This window comes from Chelonia mydas, chromosome 1, assembly GCF_015237465.2.
Source record: "Chelonia mydas isolate rCheMyd1 chromosome 1, rCheMyd1.pri.v2, whole genome shotgun sequence".
NCBI classification, from domain to species: domain Eukaryota; kingdom Metazoa; phylum Chordata; order Testudines; family Cheloniidae; genus Chelonia; species Chelonia mydas.
The window spans coordinates 107251233-107268933 of record NC_057849.1 but is presented as its reverse complement, the minus strand read 5'-3'; the positions used below and the strand labels follow the sequence as shown (position 1 = coordinate 107268933).

The 17701-nt window shown below is 44.7% G+C and overlaps 1 protein-coding gene across 11 annotated transcripts in view; it reads right to left on the bottom strand.

Moving 5' to 3' along the window:
- Positions 1-17701, bottom strand: part of ARHGEF7 (Rho guanine nucleotide exchange factor 7) — a 188672-nt gene that overhangs the window by 83113 nt on the left and 87858 nt on the right. For all 11 annotated transcript variants that reach the window (XR_005225098.2, XM_037896966.2, XM_037896973.2 and 8 more), the window contains one exon: positions 6416-6504. Coding sequence is in view for 10 of the 11 variants with exons in the window: in XM_037896966.2 (XP_037752894.1) it covers positions 6416-6504 (89 nt within the window). In the remaining variant the exon portion in view is untranslated. The remainder of the gene's footprint in view (positions 1-6415; positions 6505-17701) is intronic.

The window sequence follows — 17701 nt, the reverse complement described above, 5'->3', positions numbered from 1 at the left end:
TAGTCCAATCCCCTGCTCACAGCCGGACCAATCCCCAACTAAATCATCCTAGCCAGGGCTTTCTAGGGCTTCACCACCCTCCTAGTGAAAAAGTTTTTCTTAATATCCAACCAAAACCTCCCCCACTGAAACTTGAGACCATTACTCCTTGTTCTGTCATCTGCTACCACTGAGAACAGTCTAGATCCATCCTCTTTGGAACCCCCTTTCAGGTAGTTGAAAACAGCTATCAAATCCCCCCTCATTCTTCTCTTCCGCAGACTAAATAATCCCAGTTCCCTCAGCCTTCCCTCATAAGTCGTGTGCTCCAGCCCCATAATCATTTTTGTTGCCCTCCACTGGACTCTTTCCAATTTTTCCACATCCTTCTTCTAGTGTGGGGCCCAAAACTGGACACAGTACTCCAGATGAGGCCTCACCACTGCCGAATAGCGGGGAATGATCACGTCCCTCGATCTGCTGGCAATGCCCCTACATATACATCCCAAAATGCCATCGGCCTTCTTAGCAACAAGGGCACACTGTTGACTCATATCCAGCTTCTCGTCCACTGTAACCCCTAGGTCCTTTTCCGCAGAACCGCTGCAGAGCCATTCGGTCCCTAGTCTGTAGCGGTGCATTGGGTTCTTCCGTCCTAAGTGCAGGACTCAGCACTTGTCCTTGTTGAACCTCATCAGATTTCTTTTGGCCCAATCCTCTAATTTGTCTAAGGCCCTCTATATCCTATCCCCACCCTTCAGCGTATCTACCACTCCTCTCAGTTTAGTGTCATCTGCAAACTTGCTGAGGGTGCAATCCACACCATCTTCCAGACCATTAATGAAGATATTGAACAAAACCGGCCCCAGGACTGACCCTTGGGGCACTCCGCTTGATACCGGCTGCCAACTAGACATAGAGCCATTGATCACTACCCATCGGGCCCGACGACCTAGCCAGCTATCTATCCACCTTATAGTCCATTCATCCAGCCCATACGTCTTTAACTTGCTGGCAAGAATACTCTGGGAGACAGTGTCAAAAGCTTTGCTAAAGTAAAGGAATATCCACTGCTTTCCCCTCATCCACAGAGCCAGTTATCTCATCATAGAAGGCAATTAGGTTAGTCAGGCATGACTTGCCCTTGGTGAATCCATGCTGACTGTTCCTGATCGCTTTCCTCTCCTCTAAGTGCTTCAGAATTGATTCCTTGAGGACCTGCTCCATGATTTTTCCAGGGATTGAGGTGAGGCTGACTGGCCTGTATTCGCCGGATCCTCCTTCTTCCCTTTTTTAAAGATGGGCACTACATTAGCCTTTTTCCAGTCATCTGGGACCTCCCCCGATCGCCATGAGTTTTCAAAGATAATGGCCAATGGCTCTGCAATCACATCCGCCAACTCCTTTAGCACCCTCGGATGCAGTGCATCCGGTCCCATGGACTTGTGCTCGTCCAGCTTTTCTGAATAGTTCTGAACCACTTCCTTCTCCACAGAGGGCTGGTCACCTCCTCCCCATGCTGTGCTGCCCACTCCAGCAGTCTGGGAGTTGACCTTGTGTGATATTATTGATGTAAACTGGGACCGTATAGATCATTGTTGCAACCAAGGTCCTGTAGTGGCACCAAATCTTGCGTAAAGGGGGTCAAACGAGGTGTCTAAGACAAGGTTATGGTTTGCTGGATATGATTATGCTGTCTAGATGTGTGTATCATTTTTATAGTTAAAATTATGAATATTGGCTCTATTCTGTCTGTATTTCAAACTTGTGCTATGCTTCTGGGGAACACTCCAGACAAGTTGGTGTCAGCTCTGCCTAGCCTGCTTGATGGCCCATTAAGGACCATCAGCTATCCAAGTGACCCATTGAGAGAAGGCAGACACGCCTTGTGACTCAGCAAGGTATGCAGGGACATGCCTATGGACAGAACTCTGAGGCTTTTCCAGGCCCTGTGATGGACAGCTTGTCTTTGGGACAAAGAAAGCAGAGACCACATGGAAAGAGAATATAAAAAGCTGCTGCAGCTCCTCCATCTTGTCTTCAGTCCTGCTTTTTATCTCTAGAGGAACTTTGCTACACTGAAGCTTTGAACCAAGGACTGAAAGACCCATCCCAGCTGTGGATGTACTCCAGAGACTTGATTTGAACCTGCAGTTTATTCTATCACTGCTGCAAGCCTGAACCAAGAACTTTGCCATTACTGTATGTAATTGATTCTAACCAATCCTAGCTCTCATCTATATATTTTTCCTTTTATGAATAAAACTTTAGATTTTAGATTTCTAAAGGATTGGCAACAGCGTGATTTGTGGGTAAGATCTGATTTGTATATTGACCTGGGTCTGGGGCTTGGTCCTTTGGGATAGAGAGAACGTTTTTCTTTTACTGGGGTATTGGTTTTCAGAACCATTTGTCCCCATAACGAATGGCACTGGTGGTGATACTGGGAAACTGGAGTGTGTAAGGGAATTGCTTGTGTGACTTGTGGTTAGCCAGTGGGGTAAAACCAAAGTCTTCTCCATTTGGCTGGTTTGGTTTGCCTTGGTGTGCACAGAAACCCCAGCCTTGGGCTGTAACTGCCCTGCTTTAAGCAATTTGTCCTGAATTGGCACTCTCAGTTGGGTCCCGCCAGAACCAGCATTGTTACACCTTATTCGTGAAGACAGAGGCCAAAAAAGCATTGAGTACATTAGCTTTTTCCACATCCTCTGTCATTAGGTTGCCTCCCTCATTCAGTAAGGGGCCCACACTTTCCTCGATTTTCTATTTGTTGCTAACATACCTGAAGAAACCCTTCTTGTTACTCTTAACATCTCTTGCTAGCTGCAACTCCAAGTGTGATTTGACCTTCCTGATTTCACTCCTGCATGCCTGAGCAATATTTTTATACTCCTCCCTGGCCATTTGTCCAATCTTCCACTTCTTGTAAGCTTCTTTTTTGTGTTTAAGATCAGCAAGGATTTCACTGTTAAGCCAAACTGGTTGCCTGCCATATTTACTATTCTTTCTATACATCGGGATGGTTTGTTCCTGTAACCTCAATAAGGCTTCTTTAAAATACAGCCAGCTCTCCTGGACTCCTTTCCCCCTCACGTTATTCTCCCAGGGGATCCTGCCCATCAGTTCCCTGAGGGAGTCAAGGTCTGCTTTTCTGAACTCCAGGGTCCATACTCTGCGGCTCTCCTTTCTTCCTTGTGTCAGGATCCTGAACTCGACCATCTCATGGTCACTGCCTCTCAGGTTCCCATCCACTTTTGCTTCTCCTACTAATTCTTCTTGGTTTGTGAGCAGACAGACCTATTACCTTGTGCCTAAGGTCACTGAAGAACAAAGTGTGACTTCATGAAAAACATCTCTGGTCCTATTTGGGTGTAAAAATTTCAATTTTGAAACTAAGAATTTTGGAATTTAACTTGGTCAAAGTTTGAATTTCTGAATCAAAAAATATAAGATAGATAATATCCCCTCCCCCCCACTTCTCCCATACTTTGAACAAAGCCAACCCTTTCTCAAGAGGCCCATTTGTGGGTCATAAAATGGCCTGGAACAAACATCTGAATACATTATTGTGAAAATGAGTCAGATTTTTTTCCGTTTTCTTTTTTCATTTTCACGTCAACTAGCTATCTAGACCCAACAAAATGAAATAAAATAGCTGGGATAAGAGAGAAAAGGCAGAGAGAAATGGCACTAACTGATTCCTTACTGACAACTTCAAACCATAACAGGATCATGCACATTTCCATGGGATGGTATCATTGAGAAAATCACTTTACAGATCAAAATTTTAAGATTAACATTTTCAAATCAAGGAAAAACACAGGAGTGAAAAGTGAGCAATGTTTTAAAAACCCAGAGCAACACTGCCAATTTTTTGAAGTTTTCTACTGAAGATTACATACCTTTACACACTTTAAGAAATTATTAAATAGCAAGTTGATTGTCATGTTACAGTTACAAGCATGATTCCTTCAGATTGCAAAGGGTACATGGCAGAACCGCTATTTTTTATCCTGGCTATCAGGTATTGGATGCAATACATGACCCATCAGCAGCCCTCCATTCCCAATAATATTAACTACTGAGACAGGTTTCAGAGTAGCAGCCGGGTTAGTCCGTATCCGCAGAAAGAAAAGGAGGACTTGTGGCAGGTTCCGATGAAGTGGGCTGTAGCTCACAAAAGCTTATGCTCAAATAAATTGGTTAGTCTCTAAGGTGCCACAAGTCCTCCTGTTCTTATTGAGACAGGCACTCGAGGGCAGCGGTTCTCAACTGGGGGTTTGGTTTAAAGGTGGTACCAGGGGGTCTGCGAGCCCTGGAGCCCCGACCCGAGCCCACAGGCGGAGTTTGGGGGAGGCAGGGGGAAATTGCTTCCCCCCTGCAAACAGCAGTGCCGTAACCAGAGCTGGGGCAAACCCAGCCGTGGCTCCATCCCCACCCTCTTTCCCTGACGTCCTGAGGCTCTAGCCCCTGGCCAGGTTGGACATAGGAAGCCACAGCCAGGCAACGTGGGGCCGGGCTGCTGCCCTGGCTGGTACCATGGAGCACCATGGTGTGGTGCTTCCCTGTCTCCTCTGTCTGCTGCCGGTACATGGGGCTGTGGCTGCTCCTTAGTTCCCAGCCCCCTCTGACTGCTTGTGGGGTCCCAGCTCCAGGGCTGACAAATCCCTCGGGGAGCAACGACCATAATGACGGGGCCCTCCCAGCACACAGCCCCTCGCTACCCTCTTCCTACATCCTGAGCTACCCCCTGCCTGCACGGAGCCCCAACTACCCCTCTCGCTGCACCCTGAACTACACCCCTGCCTGCACACAGCCCTAGTTACCCCTCTCCCTGCACTCAGAGCTACCCTCTTGCCTGCATACAGCCCCAGCTACCCCCTCCCTGCACCCTGAGCTACCCCCCGCCTGCACACAGCCCCAGCTACCCCCTCCCTGCACCCTGAGCTATCCCCCCGCCTGCACACAGCCCCAGCTACCCCCTCCCTGCACCCTGAGCTACCCCTCGCCTGCACACAGCCCCAGCTACCCCCTCCCTGCACCCTGAGCTACCCCCCGCCTGCACACAGCCCCAGCTACCCCCTCCCTGCACCCTGAACGGTTTTCAAACTTTTTGAGCTGAGCCTCCCATCCCTTTCAATTATTATTTTTGGTTGCGCACTCCCCCCTCATGCCAGACAGGTTGGAGGGCCTGCTGAGGTGACTCAGGGGGTGGAAGTGGCACTGCCTCCCTGGACCCTGCCATGGGGAGCTGGCCTGAGCCTGCTCCCCAGATATAGAAGTCAAATTATGCCTATGCCCAAGCGCCTCTCCTCCCCTACAGCTGAAGCCTAAAATGGGCCCCACCCCCTGCTGGGCTCTGGCATTTTTATAGCACGTTGAGGGAGCCTCAGAAAGAAAAAGGCTGAGAATCCCTGATATAGGGATGGGTGGGTGTGTGTGTGTGTATATGTGTGTGTTTTTCAAATAACTGAGCTATAGACAATCATTGCATTCTTCGAGGTGGTTCCTGTTAGCCGCCGCACTTCTTCACAAAACATAATAACTATCAAACTATATCAACTATCAAACTATAATATCAAACTAATAACTATATTCTCTACTTTAAGAGCCCTGCTGAAAATATATTAACACATAAAAAAAAAAGACAGCTGCACCAAAGAAAAAGAAAAAGAGTTGATGTTATGACATCAGCAAAGACCAGTAGTTTACAATTAACACATTTATTATTTTTGTTAACAAGATGACAGAACTTCCATAAGTACCCATATTTTATAAAATACAGGATGAAAGCTATTGTATTCATTAAAAAAAGCAAGTTTTGTAATATTATATCTTGTATCTACAAAAGAAATGTCAGTAATATGCTGAGAAAATATATAAAATATATCAAAGGTTAACCACCTCTGTCTTCACATTTCCTCTTTCTGAAAGTTCAGATAAACTGTGTAAATGAGAGGTCCCAGCAGCTGATTACTCAGTTATGTAGGTTGATTAAAGAGCACAGCAAAGTAGACAGGGAGGACAAGAAACGTCTCTGCCAAAATGTTTAACCTCTTTGGTTTAAGACAAAGGACAAGTAAAGTATAACCTTGTTAATTTAAAATGACTGGAAGAGACTTACTGCAAATAACTGATTTTTGCAAATTAACAAGTGAACAAAAAAAGTATAAAATGCACTCCAGAAATAAACTTTCTTCACTTACTCTGACACTGTTTCGTTCAACTGATTTAGGATCACACTTATAGCATATTCATAAATGTACAATAGAATATTTTGTAAAAATAGTGAAGGCCTTGGTAATGTGAAAATTCACTACAGCCCTTGGCTTTTCAATTTTGGCTAAGAGGTGGCACTTTTTATACAGATTCTGAAGTGAGCAAATTATTGAGGTTCTATTATATATAATTCAGAATAAGGAAAGGGCTCACTCACCACATTGTAATAGCTTTTGCTAATTGCAGACGTATCAAAACCTTTGGGAGGACTCTTCAGTGTTCCTGATTTGGGGGAGACTGGTTTTTCTGAAACGTAAAATGTTTTGTCAGTGGGATGCAATTTCATATTTCAACACTAGAGGTCAAACAAGCTGCTCTAAGATCACTGAAATGAGATACAGTGGAAACAATGCTTTCCTGAGAAATGTACAGAGCTGTGTTAAAGTCAAGTCTTACATACTAATACAGGATCAAAATGGTGTATATATTCACAAAAGATGAAATTCCAGCGCCACTGAAGTCAATGGCAAAACTCCCATTAACTTCACTGGTACCAGGATTTCAGCCAATCAGAATAACTTGACCAAAATATCTTTTCAAAAGTGAACACATTATCACAGGCAGGTTGTGATTTTAAAATGAGATATTTGCAGTAGTCCAGAAGGTGTTATATGTTTAGACAAAAGCAGTAAATTACTTTTGCTTTCACTAAATTAAAATGGATAAAAGCAAAATCCACGAAAAAAGTCTAACTTTACTATATTTGTAGTTTGTAGAAATAAAATATAAAAAGTTGTACAAATTAGTACAGAAATAAAACGATTTACCAGATGATCTTCTGGAATATTAATTACACTTATTATCTATGTAAAACAAATGCCTCTGCGCTGAAAACAATTTCTCCACCAACACAGAAGATGTGCAATTTTCCAAAAATAAACAAAACACAAAAGAAAGAAAACCCCAACCAACATCCCCGGAAAACGCAACCCTGTAAAAAGAATCTATTCCTCAATTATGCTCTCTGTGGAGAGACAACATATGTCTGCAAGATTAAAATGACTGTCCTGACAGCTTGCAGCACAAGACCGAATCACTTAATGAGCTGTTCTGAGAGTTGCCTCTCTCAGCAGTACATGCAGACACAAAATAAACACTCCCAACCCTCCTTCCACCTCCTCTTATTTAACACTAGTGGGATGCAAGAATTTCAAATGTAAAGCTGCTCTCTGCTGAATCAGAAGATGGGATATACAGTATATAGAGTGTCCTCCTGACCTCGTGCACATGACTGAAGTAACAGATCTGAATGAGCGCACTCTTTTGGCAATTGCCAATTATACTATAAAAAGGCTTTATTCATCTGGACATTATGCTCCATTCACTTCATATTAAAACAGACTGGTTTCATAGGCAGACTTCAGACAAGTACCTTAGTTACGAATACCAGATAGCGAAATGACAGATTGTCTGAGATGAACTGTACTAGGATCAAAACACTCCTACTGAAAATCTAGGCATGCCTCTATTTTGAAGACAAACTCTTCTGTTCAGTCAAGCTTTAACTCAAATATATTTTATTTAAAATTTAACTTTAATTCTGGTGAGTTGATTTTTAAGAATCTGGGGTGAGACTCTCAGGTGCAGAGCAGCACCTTACATCACATGAGGAATCTACCATTGAGTTGGATAAACCAGTCATGGGAGGGGGATTCTCCGGTGGCTCTTTTGCCACTCCCCATCACACTGCCAACTGGGAGGAAGTTTCCAGAGGAAAAGGGGTGTGGGCCAGGGCAGGCCATGCTGCACCAATACCCAGCTGTGGCTTTGGGGCTGGACATCAGCTGTTAATTTATAGCCATCCACAGGCTGCCGTGCATTATTCTCAGGGCCTGGCCATGCACACAGCATCCCCAGGATTAGGCTGAGTGAAGAGGTGATGAGATACTCTTGCCTTCACACCCCACAGCTGCCTTGTGCACGCTTTGGCCTGACCGCAGGATTTGGTGCAAGTGATTGATAGCTTTGTCCCTCAAATCTTTCTTTGCTCTGACATCAGGGAAACATGGATACATTGCTGAGGAGTAGTTCCAGAGAATAGCACAACCATGCAGAGCCAAAATCAGAAAAGCTAAGACACCAAATGAGTTATTTGCCTTGTATGTCCCTTACCAAGTGTAAGAGGAGGTTCTTTAAATACATTAGAAGCAAGAGAGGGATGAAGGAAAGTATAGGTCCTTCTAGTTAACAGCGGAGAGCTAACAACAGATAATAACATCAAGAAGGTTGAGGTGTTTAATGCCTATTTTGCTTCAGTCTTTGCTAAAAAGGTTAATGGCGACCAGACACTCAACACAATATTAACAATAAGGGGAAAGGAACATACCTCAAAATAGGGGAGAACAGGTTAAAGAATATTTAGATGAGTTAGATGAAGTCAGAAATTCATCCTAGGGTAGTTAAAGAACTAGCTGAAGCAACCTCTGAACTATTAGCAATCATCTTCGAGAACTCACAGAAGATGGGTGAGGTTCCAGAAGACTAGAAAAGGGCAAACATAGTAGCTAGCTTTAAAAGGGGGAACGAAGAGGACCCAGGGAATTATAGACCAGTCAGCCCAGACACTGGAACAAACTATTCAACAATAAGTATCTAAGCACCTAGAGGAGAATAGGACTATAAGGTCAAGGACAAATTATACCAAACCAACATAATTTTCTTCTTTCACGGGGTTACAGGTCTAGTAGATGGGAGAAGCAATAGATATGATAGATCTTGATTTTAGTACAGCTTTTGACACAGTCCCACATGACATTCTCATAAGCAAAGTAAGGAAATTGAATCCAGATGAAATTACTATAAGGTGAGTGTACAACTGGTTGAAAGACTGTATTCAAATATCAATGATTCGCTGTCAAACTGGGAGGACATATCTAGTGGTCATCTTGCAGGGGTCAGTCCTGAGTCTGGTACTCTTCAATACTTTCATTAATTACTTGGATAACGGAGTGGAAAACCTGCTTATAAAATATGCAGATGACACCAAGCTGGGAGAGGCTGCAAGCACTCAGGAAGAGAGGATTAGAATTCAAAAGACCATGACAAATTGGAGAATTGGTCTGAATTCAACAAGATGAAATTTAAGAAAGATAAATGCAATGTACCATACTTAGAAAGGAAAAATCAATGCACAACTACAAAATGGGGAATACACAGACTAGGCTTCAGTGCGGGGTGGTAGGCTGTAGTGACTGTGAAACCCTAACAAAACGTCACATCCACCACAATCTCACCACTGCCGAGAGGACAGTTATACAGTCTCTGAAATCCAACCACTGATAGCGATCAAACCAGCAGACAAAGGGGGCACCATCGTGGTCCCAACAGTGCTGACTACGTCAACGAGCCCAACCAACAATTCCCTCCGTGTACATCTACACTGCAATAAAAGACCCATGACATGGCCACAGCTGGCCCAGGTCAGCTGACTCAGGCTCATGGGACTAAGGCTGTGGGGCTCCAGCCCAAACATCTACACTACTATTTTTAGCCATAGAGTCCGATCCCTGCAAGCTCGAGTCAATAGACCCGGGCTCTGAGACTCGCTGCCATGGATTTTTCAATCCAGCGTAGACATACTCTCCAACACCACTTCCTATAAAGAACTCAACGAAAATCCCACACCACAATGCATCCAAGAATTTGAGGATATCATCACATCTTTCTCCAAAGAACTCCAAGAGAAACTCTACAACCTCGTCCCCCATGAACCTACCCCAGGGGCCTTCTACTGGCTTCCCAGGATACACAAACAAGGGAACCCAAGCAAACCTATCACATCTGGCCACAGCACCTTACTGAAGGAACATTGGGACTCAGACACCATTCACCACACAAAGGACCAGCTTCCTCCAGGACTCAACCAGCTTCCTCTAGAAACACTGCAACTTTAACAACCCCCGCTCAGAACATTACCCTCGCCACGGTGTATGTCACCTCCCTATACACCAACATCCCTCACAATGACAGCATTGCTGCCTGCCTCAAACATCTACAAGACAACGGACCACACTCACATATGCAGCCCAAACACATTTCATCCTCACCCATAACAACTTTACAAGCAACAACGAACACTTTGTCCAAACCATGGGAACAACCATGGGTACTAAGATGGCTCGCCGATATGCCAGCCTCTTCATGGGCCACCTTGAGAAAGAATTTCTGAAAAACACCACTGTGAAACCAATGATACACCCGAGATAAATCGATGATATTTTCATCCTCTGGACAAAGGACCTAAACTCCCTCAGAGATTTCCACTGCAACTTCAGGAACCAGCACCTGTCTCTCGAACTCTTTTTAGAACCTTTCCACACTAGCATCAACTTCCTAGACACCATGATCAGCTTCAACAATAGAACCCAGCAGACAACCATATACAAGAAACCAACGGATCACTACATCTACCTCCACAGATTCAGTAACCACCCCAAACACACCAAGAAATCGGTTATCTACAGCCAGGCACTCAGATAGCACAGAATATGGGCAAGGATAAAATCCAGGATACACTCCTTAACACACTTAAAACTGCCTTCCCCAAACAAGGGCATTCACCAGAGAAGTAGATCACATCATGGAACAGGTCCACCCAAACACCCTGGGAGAATCTACTTCCATGCGGGGGCAAGAAAAAAAAATGGCTGCACATCCTTAGTTGTTAACTATCACCCCATCCTGAAACCCACACAAGATATCATTACACAATTACAACCCATATTCAATGGGGACCACATCCTGAAAGACATCTTTCCCAAACCTCCTCTTCTGGCCTTCAAACAATGTCCCCACCTTGCCAAGTTTGTCATCAGAAGCAAGCTCCCTACTGACCAGGACACACCAACTCAAAGGGGCACCAGAGCCCGACAGAACAGATGCAAAAGCTGCAGACATATCTCCACTGTTATGATGCTCAATACTCCCCCACCACACACCTTCCAAGATCCATGGGTCCTACTCATGCCTCTCACAACATGTGGTGTACCTCATGCAGTGCATCTAATGCCCCAACAACGCTGTGGGCGAAACCAGACAATCACTTAAATGAACTCGCACATTAAAATGATTAAAAAAATCATATCACATCACAGTGGGTCTGAACACTTCACAAAGCAATCACTCTATATCTAACCTCTCAGTCCCTATGCTCAAAGGAAATCTGCACAACACCTTCAAAAACAAGCCTGGGAACTCAAATTCATAACTTTGTTACATACTAAAAATCATGGATTTAATAAAGATGCTGAATTTATGGCTCTTTACAACAATCTATAACTCACTACCCTCCTTTGTCTTATGACTGCAGAGGAGTTAACTTCCCAGTTCACCTTGAAGGGTCTTACAACATGTGAACTCCTTATGCAAAACAATTTTTTCCACCTTGTATTTAGCTGTGACACTCTGGGTAGCTTTCCCAGATCTGAGGAAGAGCTCTGTAAGCTCAAAAGCTTGTCTATTTTACCAACAAAAGTTGGTCCAACAAAAGATATTACCTCACCCAACTCGTCCATCACACACATACAGGTGGTCTGAAGACTATCGTAATACAGAGGTTCTTAAATTGTGGTCTATGGACTACCATTTGCTAGTGACTTGTAGAAAGCTGGCTGGTCATATAGTGTTGGCTCTCTTCTTCCACCTACTACATCACATAAGCTTGGCAAGCTGGTGAACTGAGCAGACAAATAATGTCCATTGATCATCTATTTGTTGACCATGCTTAATTATTAAAAAATATTCCAGCGAGAATGCCCTGATATAGGCAGAAGCCTCTCTTTTTCATTGCATCCCGGTGCCATCTGTTAAGACTACTTAAATGCCTTGATCATTCACTTTACCATATGCTACCACCACCTGTTAGGAAAAAGGTGACCAACTGAAAATGGAGCATCTTGACTGGATGCAATCTTCTGGAACTAACAGTGCACGTGTGTGTGTATAGATATCCTTCCTTGTATACCAGGACATTAACATACATGCTGATTTACAATTTAAAGATATTGTTCCTGCCTAAAAGAACCTACAATCTAAACTGATTAGACAAACATAGGGTATATCAGGGGATGGCAACCTTTGAGAAGTGGCATGCCAAGTCTTCATTAACTTAAGGTTTCGCGTGCCAGTAATACATTTTACATTTACAGGGGCCCCCCAACAGAACCCCAGACTGGCAGCGGGCTGATTGGGGCCAGCGGCTGCAACCCCCGGTTGGCAGGGGCCAGCGGCCGGAACCCGAGACCGGCAGCGGGCTGAGCGGCTCAGCATGCTGCCAGTCTGGGGTTCCGTCTGACACCTGCGCTGCCGGTCTGGGATCCTGGCAGCGGGCCGAGGGACAGAACCCCAGACCGACAGTGCAGGCGGCAGACGGGACCCCAGACCGGCAGCGCGCTGAGCGGCTCACCCTGCCGCCGGCCCGGGGTTCTGGCCGCCGGCCCGGGGTCCCGGCCACGGCCCCACTCAGCCTGCTGCCGGCCCGGGGTTCCGTCCATCCAGGCCGGCAGGGGGCTGAGCGGGGCTGGCGGCCAGGATCCCGGCTGGTAGCAGAGTGCCACTAAAAATCAGCTCGCGTGTCGCAGGTTGCCGACCCCTAGGGTATATCTACACTGCAATCAGACACTTGCAGCTGGCCCATGCCAGCTGATTTGGGCTCGTGTGCCTTGGGCTGTGGGGCTGTTTATTTGCAGTGTAGATTTCAGGTCTCAGACTGCAGTAGCTCGAGCTCTAGGACCCTCCCATCTCACAGGGTTACATCGTGAGCCTGGAAGTCTATGCTCCAATTAAACAGCCCTGCAACCCGAGCCGTGGGTTTTTAATTGCAGTGCAGACATAGCCACAGAAATTAAGCCAGAAGGGAGTGAGGGAGAGAGAAGAAAGTTCACGGTCATTAAACCTCCTCCCCCAACAAAAAGAGAAAAGATGCACAGTCATTAAGCTGCTAAGAGAGTTGGCCTGCTGCTTACCTATCATAAGTGCATTTCAAAATGACTTTTCTTTTTTAGTTGCTACGTTTGTTTTATTTAATTTCATTTTTCTTTCCTTTTTGTAACTGTTCACCCTTGAATAATGTTCACATTTAAATGCTAGCCTAACAATGATAAAAAAAGGTAATAATCATTATTCTTTCATTTTTTAGAACTTCATTGGGTTTCACATTTTTCCGAGTTAAAACAACTCAGTTAAGAAATAGGCCTAAATAAAAAAAAAGTTAAGTACCTATGGCTAAGCTTACTGCGACCATAAAGTCTTGCTCTTTTTGTTACTGATGTTACTGTTCTAATAAATTAGTGCTTTAAAATATTTGACCATTTTTGACATTCATTTGATAAAATTTGACCAGTCGACCAATTATTTTTTGGACTGGTCAAATATCCAACCTTAAAATCACATTCAAGTAAGTAAAAATTCATTCCTTTTCCCTTTAAAAAACTGCTTTAAGTTACTAGATATTTTTGTTGGAATAGATAAATAATTAGAATTTCAGACTATGAACTACTCAGCTGAAACAACTCTTATCAATTAACAACAGAGCCATAGGATCAAAGTTAGATATTCCCAAATCACTTGGTAGATTCATAATATACTATATTTTGAGTGAATAGCCCTAAACAAATTCAACTTTTAAAACCTTTTGAAATATAGGATTTGTTTAACTGTAGAAATATAGGATTTGATATAGCACGTCAGATAAGCTGTCAGATCATGTCTGGTATTCTGCCTCTGGTCGGTGCCTCACTTCATAAGTGGGTATAAAAAGAGCCACAATGGAAATGACCAACGGGGTGATGCAGCATGTGGAGGTGGAAGCAAGGAAGGGTGAGATGAAGCTACTTTCTTAGTATGAATAATCAGAAATAACAAAACTTTTCATTTTTGTAGCCTCTTTCTTCAGAGGATCTCAAATAGTTTGACAAACGTTATAATGCATAATTTATTAATACAGTGGCTCCCAAACTTTTTACTAAGCCAACCCACCAGATTCATTTTGTCGACCCATCTTTACACGTAAAGAATGTGCATGTGTGTAAATATACGTACAAACACACACACACTTTCTTTTTTAGGTAATTCAAACACAAAAGAAAAAAGAAAAATCAAAACATTACATGCTTTCCACACTACTAGTACCCCTGCCCAACTCCATTTCCCTCTCCCCTCCCCAGCTAGGCCTCCTCAGATTCCTAGTGAAGTTTTCCCCTGCCTTGCCCAGGCCCGCAGCCCAAGCTAGCAGGGGAGGCCCTGAGGAGGCAGGGGATATTGGAAAACAAGCCCACTTCACACTCACTTGCAGCAGCGGCTCCTGTCCCACAGCACTGGGCCTGGCTACTGGGTGTTGAGACACAGCCCACGAGGTCACAGCACCATGTAGATTTGGCCTAGCCCCCCTCTATCATGATGGAGGGGAGGCCATGCTAAACTCAAGTGGTGCCGTAACCCAGTGCATGTTGTAACATTGGGGCGGGTGCTTCTAGGATGCGTGTGGCAGGGAGTGCCATTGGGGGCAGTGACTGGCAATCCACCTAGACCAGGGGTGAGCAAACTTTTTGGGCAGAGGGCCACATCTGGGTGGGGAAATTGTATGCAGGGCCGGGGCAGGGGGTTGGGGTCCGGGAGAGAGTGCAGAGTGTGGGAGGGGGTGCGGTGTGCAGGAATAGACTCAGGGCAAGAGATTGGGGCAGAGAAGGGGTGCAGGGTGCAACAGGGGGCTCAGGGCAGGGAGATGGGTGCACGGGGGTGCAGGGTGCAGCAGGGGACTCAGGGCAGAGGGTTGGGGTGCATGGGATGCAGCGTGCGGCAGGGGGCTTAGAGCAGGGAGTTGAGGGGGCAGGAGGGGTTCGGGCTCCGGCCTGGCACCGCTTACCTAAAGAGGCTCCGGGGTGGCAGCGGTGCGCACTGGGGCCAGGGCAGGCTCCCAGACTGCCTGCCCTGGCCCCAGGAAGCAGCCAGCACCACATCCCTCCGAGGCCCCTGGGGGAGCGTGGGGGCACAGGGCTCCGTGCACTTCCCTTGCCACGCCTCCAGGTACCTCCCCCGAAGCTCCCATTGGCCACGGTTCCCCGTTCCCAGCCATTGGGAGCTGTGGGGGGCGGTGCCTGGAGGCAAGAGCAACACACAAAGCCCTCTCCCCTCCCACCCCACCACCACCCCGAGGGACGTGGTGCCGGCCGCTTCTGAGAGTGGTGTGGGGCCTGCAGCACCACAAGGGGCAATCCCACGGGCCAGATCCAAAGCCCTGAGGGGCTAAATCTGGCCCGCGGGCCATAGTTTGCCCACCTCTGACCTGGACCCTTTCCGCAACCCATTGGTGAATCGGGACTCACCGTTTGGGAAACACTGTTTTAATATACCCTATGTAATAGGTACTAACCCTATTAAACATATGGGGAAACAGACAGAGGCTACATAATTCACCCAAGCAAATCCAGTAATTCACCCAGTGAGATGGTGTCAGAATCAGCAATAATACCCTGGTATCCTGTCCCACACTCGTCACTAGATAACACTCCCCTCATTATTATGTGACAGAAAGCGCTAAATGCCATAACCTCCTGCATGTGTGAGCCTTCTGTCGTAATGAACTGACTCAGAGACCATTTCTTGATAAGACTCAACCCCCCAGGTCCCAGTTTTGTGAGTCCCAGTTCCTTTCTCAGTGAAAATATGTAAAAATCTAAAAATCAAATCCCATAAAAACTAGCATCTGACCCAGCACTCAAAGGGACAAATCTAGAACAAGGATGGGACAAAGAGGTCACTTGTTACTGCAGTTTCCATTCTGAGTAACCAAGAATTATATTCCTTCCTATCTAATTCTGATTAAATAAATAGAGAGCTCGCACCTGTAATCATCATTACCATCAGAGGTCTACTTCCCAGAGCCTGATCAAACATTTTCTTTAAGCTCCAGGTAAATTCAAGATTTCCCCCCCACACACACCCTTGTTATAGCCCATAGTACCTGTTACACAGAGTAGAAATGCTCACCCTTGTGCTCATGACAACAGCTGGGAAGACTATTTGAATAACCTTTTATAAATGCACATAAAACGTCTCAGACTGTCTGAAACAAATGATTTTAGAGAGACAAGGTGGGTGAGGTAATATCTTTTATTGGACCAACTTCTACTGGTGAGAGAGACAAGCTTTCAAGCCTACACAGAGTAAAACCTGAAGAAGAGCTCTGTGTAAGCTCGGAAGCTTGTCTCGCTCACCTACCTTGTCTCTCTCATATCTGGGGACCACAGCTATAACAACATTGCATACAACGAACGATTTTGTCCTTTACAAATAGCTGCTTTTTTAAGAGACTGCAAATGGCTCTGAGCCACACCTGACTCTTTCCAAGTTTTTTTATTTTTAGTTTTTTGTTAGACAATAGAAATATTTGTCTGGTTTATCTTCAATTCAGTCTCATGCTCTCTGTCACTCAAGGCTCTTCCATGTGTTGCAAACTTACATCAGGTTTATTGTCACGGGACAAACTATTTCCTTGCACTCTAGAACACACTTCTTCAGCAAAACATTTCAACCACAACTTCTGCAAGATTTATCACCTTAAATTCCTATCACTAGACTGTGTGTGTTAACTGTTCTATTTGCACCTACACTAAATTTAAATTCCTAGTTTCCTTATATGTTTGTACAGCGCCAAGCGCATTATAAGTGCTCAACAAATCTACTTCGCAAGTCTACGTTCATTAAGACAGCTGATTTGAAAAAGAATCTAAGTAGCAGGTTAAATTTTAGAAACAGAAAGAGGTAAAGATATTTTATGGGAACAGAGTGGCAGGAAAAGTAAAAAAAAAATTATTCAGTAAGTCAACAGTACATAAAAATAGTTTAATAAAACCATATTGTCTCTCCTCACTATTACAGCCTGGCTTAAATGCTGTCTCCAAGGCTAAGAATTTGAATGAAAGACCAAGCAAGCAATATCTCTGCTACAGCAAAACAATCAGAAGAACTAGTGCACAAATGAAGGCAATGGGAAGAAGTAAACCATACAAGTGAAGAAAGCTGTTGGGCAACAAACATTAAGACAGAATGTACTACTGAAAATAGCATGGAGAGAAAAACATGATTTTTATTGCTTCTACTCTCTTCCTTATGTCAACTCGCTGTGAGAGTGATCAATGCCAAATGGTACCAATCCTAAAAGGTTTCCATAAGAGAAAGCTTACAGGACCAGGTCCAGTAACAGTTCATAGGCAGGTAAGACATGGCCATGCCTTTTTTCCCTTGGAAATTAGTATGCTACATAACTAAGAGCGTCAAGCATCTGACTACAGAATATTTTTTTTTATTTCGGGTGTAATTAGAAAAGAACATTAAAGTTTTACCAAGTGATTGCATGATTGATTAAAGATCTGTGAATCAAATGACAGTCACATGTAAGTACCTGTATCATTGCCAAGTATGATTTCTTATTCATCTCAAACTAACC